We start from the raw sequence: 10829 nt of genomic DNA, 5'->3' as shown, positions 1-10829 counted from the left end.
CTCTGCGAAGGGACAGTGCTGTTCCCTTAGCAGCAGTCATAAGAAAGATAAAAAGAGAAAGAAAAAGGTGTCAGCAGTGCAATGACAGGCAGCAAATCCCATTGCACCATGGTCAGCACAAACAGGTAACTTACAGTGCAAAAATTTCATCCAGGATGAATAAGCTGGAGCAAAAGGGAGGGGAAGAGCTGCTGGAGGAGCTGCTGTTGTTTTGTGTGTTGCACTGTGTGCATCGACCCTGGCCTGGCAAGCAGAAACAAAAAAAACGGCATCTTTCGAAGTTTTCAGAAATAATAGGCAGCTAAAACGGTGTTAGCCAGAGGGGTTAAAGTACTCTGGTCTCCAGGAAGATGTCCTTAGGAAAACAGTGCCTCTCCCCCTCTATCCTTCTGCTCCGTGGACCGTGAGACAAATGCAGAACCGTATCTGCTGACTTTGGTGAGTACAGACAAAACTAAGGGTAAAGATTTGTATTCCTCTGTGCCCAGCAGCACTGTGCAGCGAAGGGGGAGCGCGAGCTGGAGCCTGCTGTGGCTTACATGGCAACAGCCCAACTGCTAATGGGAGCAACTTTGTGAGGTGCCGAGTCCTCCCTGCTCCTACTAACATCACGAACACGAAAGATGCTCAGCAGCTCTGCTGATACGCAAAGCGATGCTGAGGACGTCCCCAGCCATAAGGTCCATCTGTGCAATCCCATCGCTGGCATAAGAGAAAGGGCAGAGCCCTTATTGCTGGGACTGCTGTTGGAGCAAAAGCAGAGGCACGTTGCAAAGTGGAGGCTGGGATGCTGGTTTTGGTGGGGGTGAAAGCTCTTTACTTGTAAATTGAGCACATCTGCTCTGGAAGTGGTCGGGAGGCATAAATATTGATTATCACATTGCCAGCTTGCGTACAAAGTGTGACAGGATCTTAGCAGAAATAAACAGTGGGCTTGGAAATATGCAGGAAAAGGGAAAAGTTCTAGAGGAGAAACATGTATGTCTAAATGAGATGGAAGAAATGAATGATAGTTCAAAGATACTGAGATACTGAGTTCCTACTGGAAACCCATCCCTAGCAAGGAACAAAAATAACATGGAAAAAACTGAGAAGGCAGATCTTTTAAAATAAAGTATTCATGAAGACCAGGGAAGGGAATATTTGGAAAGTCAGATCACATGCAGATAAACTGAACTTGATGGCTTACATCCAGGGGCTTGACTTTGCAAAGAACCAAGCATTTCCTACAAGGTGCACTGTGTGTTTTGTATCACGGCTAGTCAGAAAACCAGTGGGGTTTAATTTTCCTTCTCTCTGTAAAATTCTTGTGATGAGAACAAGCAAAGCAAAGCCACTTACCTCCACGTCTTCCATAACGAATGTTGAGTTTTTAGTTATGTTTGCCAACATCATCGCTCCTGAGCCGCTGCTATGACGCCTTTTGCTCTTGTTGCATGGCGGGTGTGCAGGGCACATCTCCTCTGGCACCTTGCGGGCACCTCACTGCCTCACCTGAGTGCCTTGAGGGATGGCCAAGGGGCCTGGTGTCCTGAGGAGACAGTCACCAGGTGTCACCCAGAGCACAACACCTCTGTGATGCCCTGTGGGGGCATTTTGGACACAGGAGAGCCACTTTGGCAGGAATCATTTTGGTCTCAGCCAAAAGGAAAAGTAGAAAATTCCTTGGAGACATCGAAGGCTTCTGCTTTATTTTGTCTGAAAAAATTATTTTCCTGCTTAATGACACTTTCAATTTCGCCCCCGCCCCGGCCTGCTCAACTTGTACTAATTTCACAGAAAGCTGGTGTTTTTCAGTCCTTCACAAAAAAACCCAAACCCCACCAAAATGCAGAAAAACTACTCCAAATGCACAACACTACTGACTTCCCATGAAAGAAAACAATGGTCACGCTGGCAATTATTTCCTATATGTCTAATTTTGTAAGGAAACTTTTGGTCATACTAAAGAAGACAGATGAAGATGGAGAAGCCATGAGAAGAAGCAAACCTAGCAGTATGCTTTGTTCATTTGTCAACGCTGAGATAGTGTCTCTGAGTACAGGAGAACTACTAAATATGGGCAGGTTGGAGCTGGTGAGGATTTTCTATGCAAGAGAAGGTGGGAAGCACTCAGGACAGGCTCTTCTCTGCAGCTGCAATAAACCACACCAGGTGGGCCCAGAGGCCAAGGTGAGAGGGGAAAATGTACAGAGAGGACTTAGAAAAATGAACAAAAAAAAATTACTGAGAAGAGGTGAAGGAACTGGCTGCCAAGCCAAGATGAAAAGAACTAAATCCACCTAGCTTAGTGGAGCAGCAGCCGTCCGTAGTGGTGTGCAAGCATGTGGAGGAGCTCAGCATCGAGCAGAGAAAGAGTCTGCTTTTGGTGGCAGACACGGGGGAGAGCCAGGCACAAGGGTGACATGGCAGGGGGACAAAACAGAGATCTCGGGTTAACAACAGCAAAGAGTCTCCTGGCAGGAGCTGCCTGCGATATATTCCCCCGTGGGAAGTGGGGAGTACGGGAGGCTGAAAAGATGCTTGGGCAAATCCTGGCTGCCCTCAGGTGTTGTCTGGGAGGTGGGTGGGTGATGACAGAGGTTTTTTCTGGTGTCAACCAACAGCCAGGCATAGCTGGGAAAGGCATCTCTTGCCAGGAGAAATGGCACAACCTGCCCCACCGCAAAAATCCCCAGCAAAAACACAAAGCATTTGCTGGGTTTTAGTATTCTGCTTCCTCTTTGGGAAGGATGGATGTTTCCTCCTTCTTCTTCAAACAGTTAGTAAATAATTAAAAGAGAGAGACAAAATATTCTCTAAAGATAACCTAGTCTTCTGTTTCCATGGCAACCTCCTTCCTAAGCCAGAAGCCTTTTGCTCGAGTCATACGGTGGAGGGTGAAAGCCCTTTTGCGGGGAGGTAGGAGTGGTGGCATGACCCTGCTAGGAGGCGAAGGGGAGACATCGTGCAGAGCCAAAGGGCTGTCATGAATCCCAAACTATGAGGGAAACAAAGAAGTTTTTCCTTGTGAGTCACTTCCAGAGACAACTGAGAATAAGCTGAGAGCATCCATTCTAGGGGCTGTAAGTCACCCCATGAGGTCACCACCACCATCTTTCCCACCATCCTTTGACCCTTCTCCCCTCCCAACTATCCCAGGCACATACCGTACTTCTATCATGACCAAATATCAAGGTAGCTTCTAGCATTGCACTGATCTCTGACCTTTCTCCCATTCTTCAGCTGAAATGTTTCACAGCCCACACAACTGCCAGGACAACTTGGTGTCCCACCTCCAAGTCCCCTTATGGCCACCTTCCAGGAAACACTTTGCATTGAGTTGTCTGGATATGGATGGGTTTTAACTGTTTGGGCTTCTTCAGTAAGCCCTACCTCTGGCTTCAAAGCAGTTCCAGGTTTGAGTCTATGCCCTGTGCAGCCCAAATTCGTTGTTCAGCCATCCGGGGGCTGACTGCCCTCCTTCCCCAAGGATGTGAAACCACGTGTCTTGCCTCTCCTCTCTGCCCACAGGAGAGCAGGCAGGGGCAACTGACCCAAAGAACCACCAGTGCAAAAAAAGCATTTAAAGACCCTTATTATTGCTTTAATAAATCTGGATCAGCATCCTTTCTGCAAGGACAAGGACCCAGGCTCTCCTGTTCTCTCCCCACAGGCCTGACCTCCCTGCAGTCAGTGTGCACGCTTGCAACACAGCAAACACTCCTTCCAGCAAATAAATCAAGTCCACACAGTAATTATCCTTTTCCTGTTGGGTCCCATTTGATGTGTTTGCTGTTTACAGCCCCGGCTGGTAAGATGCAACAGCTGCTGAAAAATCAGACAGGTCACAATAAAACCAGAACATCTGTTTTGTATTGCCCACTTCACAATGCTTCACATGCCAGCTGGGAGAGCTTCGCGAGGATTGCAGGGGCCCTCTTGATCTGATGGAAAAAATGGGACACGAATCCTGCAGGGAACCCTGCTCCTTCTCTGAGCAGTGCACCAGCCTCCAAACCTCCCTGTCTCTAGTGGGCTGCTATCATCTCCCTACCATCCTTCTCAGTCTTCTCTGACACACCTTAGTGGAGATTCCCTGGGGTAGCAGGTGACATCTGAAATTCTTTCTGCTCCCCAGGTGGCAAACCTGGGAAAGGTATGAAACCTGGGAGTTGCCACAGGAGGAGATCCAGGCTGGCCCCGGCCAAGAAGGAGAGACATGCCATCGTGCTGCTGGAAAGGCAAGGAGGGGTGCAGCCTCTGGAGGCCGTGCTGCAACCACGCCAGGAAAGGATCCCATCTGCTGGATCAAATCCCAGATCCTGAAGCAGGGTCATGATTCGAGGAGTCGTTCTGCCCTTGCCCTCCGCACTGCAGCCCCCCCTGCTCTGCAAGGCAAAGACAAGGAGAACTGCAGTTCTCCTTCTCCTTTCTGCCCCATCTCTGCAGCTGGTGAGCCAGTTAGCCTGGACACAACACGCAATAAACATCCTTACATTTGCACACACACACACACACATACACACACGGGCCAATATTCCCTGCTCTCCATGGCCGCGGTTGGTGCTGAGCAGGACTCCGGTCGCAGCTGCACTGATGCCAATCAGGAAAACTCCGGCGGTTGAAGGTGATGCTGGAGAGGTGGCAGAGCTGCCACCAAGCCAAGGATGTTCTTGTAGGGTCTTCCTGTTGGGACTCGGAGCAGGATTAGCCCTCAGCCAGGGGACTGACTGCATTTTGTGTTGTTGAAGCCCCCTTTGCTTTTATTTGCCTTTTTTAAAATTCTAGTTTTTGTTTTAATATATATATAGCTATAGATACAAAAATAACAGATAGGTTTCTCTAGAGATGATTTTTGCACCTTTGGGCTTCTAAAGCAAAATAGCACAATTACTGCAAATGAAAGGGGGAAAAGTTCAATTTCCTCTCCCCTTTTTGCCCCCCCCTTCCCTTCCACTCTGCCTCTCCCACTCCAGATTTCCCCACACATCTTGTAATTTTTTTCCCTCAGCAGTTTTCTTTCTTTGGAAAATGAAAAAGACAAAATCAACCAAACAGCAGCAAAAATATGCCATGTAGCCTTCATCCCCTCCTCCCATGAGCGTGCCCGCTGTGTTCACACATTCCCTTCAAAGCAAGGCTTTTCACCTCAAAACGTTTCCTGTGCTCCATGGCTGTTTGCTTTTCCCTGCTGCCGGGGCCAGATTTCCACCTGCTGTAAATCAGCGTGAATCCACCTCAAGCCAGAGCTCTGCTGCTTTACACCAACAGAAGCGCACAATCGCATTTTGCCGATTTATGCTCGACCTGAAGATCTGGCCCACGATTTTTAATGTTTGAAATGGAAGCATGGACAATAAGGAAGTTCCCAGAAACAGGCAAGGCAAACCCCAGACGCCCTTCCCCTGCTGATCACTTTGCTACCCTTCCCTTCGCCCCCACCTTCCACGTTTGGCGTAGCACCTCCATCAGCCCCCGTTTCCTTGCTCCTCCTTAGCACTTTCTGAAATTCATAATCTCTCAGTAAAAAAAATAAATAGATCGATCTCTCTATATATGTATATGTATATAACTAAACAGCTGCCACGTGGCAGTCACCTGGCTGGAGGGTCCCGTCCCTCCCAGCCCCATGGCCTTTCCTTGTCACTATAGTCTCTGCGGTGATGGTCCAGGTCTTGCCCTCGGGCAGGACTGTTCCCGTATTGCTTGCACTCTCCCATGCCTCTGAGGTACGGTACCAGAGTATTTATTCTATATATATATATATATTTATGTATATATATATATTTATAAATTTTTGTTTGCCTGGTTCTTTTTCTTGCAAATCCTTTGGAATTGCTGCTGGGGAGAAGCCAGTGAAACACGCTCCCCGTCCGGCGGCCGAACGCTCCCTCCCTGTGCCCCAGGGACCCTCATCTGTTCCTCTTGCTGACTCCATCACCCAGCTCCAGCTCAGATGGGAGCGGGGAGCCACGGTCCCCTGTCCCCAGTCTGCCAGGGCCATCTGGCTCCTCTCCTTCCCCAGGCGACGGAGTGTCCTTGCAGAAGTCCGTCACCCAGGAGGGCATCGAGAGGAAGCCCCGGGGGTCAACGGTGTAGAAGGGCTTGGCGTGGTGGGCGGTGGGGCGGCGGGGTGAGGGGCTGGCGTGGAGGCTGCTGGTGCTGCTGCACTTCTTCACCAGCGTCAGCCCTGGCGGCGGGGGCGAGAAGAGGGAGGTCAGCGAGAGGCTGCTGAGGGTCTCGGAGGGCTCGCTGTTGTTGCCGCCCCCCCGCAGGCTGCTGCCCGCCCCCTCCTCATCCGAGGGGTCCATGGAGTCGTGGTGGGTGCAGCCGGGGCTGGTGCTCCCACCGCTGCTGTGGCTGCGCTGGTGCCGACGGATGCTTCGTAGGCTGAAGAGCCCCCGGCCCCGCAGGCTCCGGCGGCGGGAGGCAGGGGAGAGGGGGGCTGCCAGGGGTCTTTGGCTGTTGGCAGCTGGGACGGGGCACAGAGCAACTGGAAGGTCCAGGGTGCACTGGGGAGAGTCGCTGAGGTTGAGGCTGTCCTCCAGCGTGGTCTGTAGGCTGCCCGCTGAGCTGCTGCTCTGGCTGTCCAGCGAGGTATCGCTCTCGGGGGCCTGGGGAGCAGGAGTGTGAAAACACAGTTCTCAGGAAGGAGACAGGCAGAGGGCAAGAGACTTTGGGGGCTTTTGGGTTGTCTGGGTTTTGGAGGCTTTTTTTGAGTACTTTGGGGTGTGAAAATAAACCACAATTACAGAAAAGGGGAAAAACTCCAATTCCTCTCTCACTCTCCTCTGCTGGAGAAGGCAGCTATAAACCACCCAAGCAATGCTATAAAGCACCAGCCATGCAGCTTGCCCAAGAGATTCCCTCCTTGGGGGTTTGAAGAAAGGTTTCAATATTTTGAGCTCTGATTTCGTTCTGCTCTGTGATTAATCTTCCCTTTCCATGTGAACTGCCCCAGCAAAAGGAAGGGTTGCTGGGTCTGTGAACCCTGCAGCCCCTGCTGCTGGGCTGTCCTTGCCACTGGTTCCAGGAGGCAGTGGAGCCAAGTTTACCTGTGGGTCCCCACTCTTGACTTCCCTGTGAACCTGCCACACAGGCTATGGACACATCAAAACCATCACCTGGCCAGAAATCAGGGAACTTCTGTACATAGATTTCAGGCTTTGTACATAGTCCTCATCTCATTAAAAAATCAGAAATATCTGGGATGAGAAAAGAGGCCTCATGGTTCTTCTGACCAGCACTAGTGGCAACGATGGCATTTAGGGCAGAAAGATATGGTGCCCTTCCAGCAGGAAGAGGAAACAGCCTTAATTTCCTTGTATCAGGGCTCAGTTAGTTAACGTGCATTTCAGTTGTTCCTAGGAAACCGGTCTGCACTGTCAGATCATCACTGGGAATGATGCATGTAGGACTGGGAGCAGTCTCCTGAACCATAGCTATTCAATATAGTCAATCACATAAACAGAAGTCTACCAATTTCTCCTTTACAACAGTTGAGTACTTTTGCCCCAGTGGTATACCAGCTCCAGAGATCTTTCTCTTTATGTCTAAACTTATACCAGAAGTTTCAACACCACAACAACTCAGTGGCCTCAGTTCAAGGCTAAATTTATCCCTGGTGATTTTATACACATTTGTATTGTGCCAGCAGCGTCTGTCACATAGACCTGGATAATGTATTATTTTATTTTTAGTTTTCAGTTTGTCTGGAATAGAGTGTCCCTGTACCCCTCAAACAGGAATTGTTCATGGAGTATCTTCCAAGAATAATAACAGGGATCTTTATTGGACTTTCATCTCTGCCTCCTCTGCTCTTCAGGGACACTTGATCTTCCCTCAACACTTTTATTCTTCTCTTCCATTAGTGAAAAATAGCTGTCTTTTCAGAAAGAGATAGCACCTTTCTGGGACGTAAGATCTAAGTGGGCAGGGGAAAACAGCAAGCTCAGGGATGCGGTGTGTGGATGTGGCCCGAAGGGCTGTGGAGGAGGCAGGTGGGGAGAAGCCTGTTCCAACCAAGCAGGTGCATGATCCAGAGTTTGGGTGCTCAGAGGAGCAGGTGTCTGCAGCACACTCAGCGCAGGGGACCCAGGGGTGAGCTAAAAGGTGATGTGATTTCATCTTCATATGGGACTAGCTGCCGCTGTCAAACTAGTTTTTGATCCAAAGCAGAAGAACGTATGCTTTCAGGGGGTGAGAGCTGTACAACACCCCTTTGCTATACAACCCTCTCTCCTCCCCAGCCCTCCTGTACTCTACAGTCCACTGTGCTCTCCAACAGGTTAGATCCAGGTGACCCAGCCCGTGACCACAGCTGCCTCTCTCCTTCCTCTGCCCTCCTCCCCATTCAGCCCCCTCTGTTTGGATGTGATGTGAAAATCAAGCTTTCTTAGTAGAAGGAAGCGGGGGATCCTCACCTGGTGAAGAAGAGAACAGTTCACACTCGGAGATCTCAGTGATGCCCACGAGCCTTGCAGAGAGATCTTAGGAAGGTTGCGTGGACATGAATCTTTCTCAGGCCCTGTCTGTGTGGCAGAGATGGCTGGGTGGAAAAATTCTGCTGGTACAGGTAACAGAGGGCAAGCCGCACCTGGAGAGAAGGAGCTGGGAGGGGCTGACAAACAAAACAAAAAAAGTTGAAGAGTCCTCCAATTTGATGTGGTGCCTTTGCTGCTGTTACACCGAGGGTCCTGCAAGTCCAGTGGTATGGAGGATATTTAATAACACACCCTCCTGGCCAAGAAGTCTCAGTCTAGTGTTCACACTATAGGCCCCACTTTCTACACAAGGACCAAAACCTGCACCAGACCTGGAAGATCTAACATGGCTCAGAGCCATAAAGCACCAGCCCAGCTTGCCTCTCCCGTTGCTGCTCTCGCAGAGAAATGCTGAGCCATACGGCCTGGATTCAACTACGTATCACTGTCAGAGGACTTTCATCCCAGATCCTGCAAGGCAAGGGATGAAGGGAGATAAATAAACTGGTGGTTTGGGAAACCTGGGGACCAAAGGAGGCCACAGTGTGCTCTAAGAGTCGAACTGGAGCACTTCCACCAAGGGCAGACACATTATGTGTTCCCTGAACCTGTACCTGAGGGGGCAGCAATGTTTTACTGTGCCAAGTGAGCACAGTTCATCCAGCTGGCGTGTCAGCGGCGTCTGTCCCCAACTCTTCTCTGATCGTGCATGGGTGCACTACTGTAAATGGGAATCAGCTCTTTCATGATACTTCATATAGGCAAGTCTGAGGGAGGATATAAGATCTAGCAGCAAAAGAAGAAACCGGTCTTCACCCCGTTCCTGAGGACTGGCAAAATGAAAGCCAACTCTTGGTTAGTGAAACCCCACATCATATTAACTCCATTCCAGGCAGGAGGGACTCAGGAGAAAGGCAAATGAGCTGAACCAACTGATACCTTCAGCAGACCTGGAGAATGAAAGCCATGCTCACCTTTGGTACTTTCATGCTTTAGCCAAGACTGGACTGAGTTGAAAGGAGTTTTCTCCATTTCACACAGGTAACTGTCCGGGTTTGTAGAGCCATCTGCACTGGACATTGGGAGCAGGCATTCCCCCAGATCGCCTACCCCAGTGGAGTCAGGGCTGTCTTGGCCATCCTGCTAGAAAAAAATTAATGAGGACAAAGCTTTGTGAAATTTAATGGCAGATGACAGAGCAGATTTGTCAAAGCCTCAAGAAGGGCTGATTCTGAAGATACCTTCAGGCTAGTTAAGAGATGCTCAAGTTTCCAGCCCAAATCCTTCCTCATTCAGAGGAAGTTACTGACAATAGTGAAGAGAATTTTCAAAAACATACATCCCTGTTTTCTCATCAAATCCTTCTCCAAAATGTGTCTCTATGGAAAGGCTCTCAAACAGTGACCAGAATTTATATTCCTCAGCAGGGACACTTGCATAAATACAGAGCACTTCAAATGAGCAGGGGCAGAAATACAGTGCATGGTGCAATGTGCCTATGACCGCCCGGGGCTAACCTTGATCTCCTTAGGACTCAGCTGAGAGGTACTGCGATTCTCTGACTCATCTCCTAGAAGGATGGAAGAGGACTTGTCTGAGTTGAGGGATAATGCTTCCATTTCTGCCAGCTGGACCTGCAGGAAGGGAAAGGAGCTGTCACAGGTCATGCCTGGCATCCACATTTCAAGCAGTCACACTGTTTATGGTGGGTAAGTGAGAGCCTGTAGACCTCAGACCAGTTTTAGGTTATATTACTTGCATACACCAGGTGCTGCCTAACCCAGAGCTGGGCTAGGCAGGAGAATCCACTTTTTAAGGAAGGTTAAACATACGATCTGCAAGCAGCCCACCGCCAGTCCATGCTCCTCTAGTGCCAGAATTGGAGGAAGGAGTCCTGAATCTGTCCCAGCGATACAGCTGGCACAAGGCCCTGCAAGTAAAGCCAGGCAGGGAGAGGGCTCCCTCAGGCCGGTGACAAGGCAGTCTGCTCTGCTGAGGGATGAGGAGTGGGATCCTTCTCTCTGAAGGTGCCACAGACAGCCCTGCTTAGACATGAAGGTGCTTTCATTCCAGGGATAGCCATGCCTCTTGCAGTCCATGCCAGTATCATGCTTTTTATATTCTCTTACCTTCATCACTGAAACCCTGTTTCCTTCCAGCTTCCCTGTGTCTTCCCTCTCTCTTCACCTCTGTACTACCCAAGACTTCAGCTAACACCATCTCCCATCCTGCTCTCCATCCCTAAACTCACCCCTTCTTCCCACTCATACTTGTGCTCTCTTGCTTTCTGAAACCAGGTCTGACTACTGCATCTCTCTCATCCTTGAGCCTCAGCTCTCCTCCAGACCCATGTCTGACCTTGCC

General features: G+C 49.9%; 1 protein-coding gene across 8 annotated transcripts in view; it reads right to left on the bottom strand.

Annotated features, from left to right (window-relative positions):
• Positions 1-1770: 1770 nt before the first annotated feature.
• Positions 1771-10829, bottom strand: part of CACNA1I (calcium channel, voltage-dependent, T type, alpha 1I subunit) — a 179077-nt gene continuing 170018 nt past the window's right edge. For 5 of the 8 annotated variants that reach the window (XM_014964117.1, XM_014964118.1, XM_014964121.1 and 2 more), the window contains 4 exons: positions 9983-10099; positions 9440-9608; positions 8406-8602; positions 1771-6596 (listed from right to left, as the gene is read on the bottom strand). In XM_014964117.1, coding sequence (XP_014819603.1) covers positions 5895-6596; positions 8406-8602; positions 9440-9608; positions 9983-10099 — 1185 coding nt within the window. In that variant the 3' untranslated portion in view covers positions 1771-5894. The remainder of the gene's footprint in view (positions 6597-8405; positions 8603-9439; positions 9609-9982; positions 10100-10829) is intronic. The other 3 variants (XM_014964119.1, XM_014964123.1, XM_014964125.1) reach the window with 2 other exon arrangements.

Source organism: Calidris pugnax, unplaced genomic scaffold, assembly GCF_001431845.1.
Source record: "Calidris pugnax isolate Ruff unplaced genomic scaffold, ASM143184v1 scaffold44, whole genome shotgun sequence".
Classification (NCBI taxonomy): domain Eukaryota; kingdom Metazoa; phylum Chordata; class Aves; order Charadriiformes; family Scolopacidae; genus Calidris; species Calidris pugnax.
The sequence above is the reverse complement of the archived record's forward strand: the minus strand, read 5'-3'. Positions and strand labels throughout refer to the sequence as shown.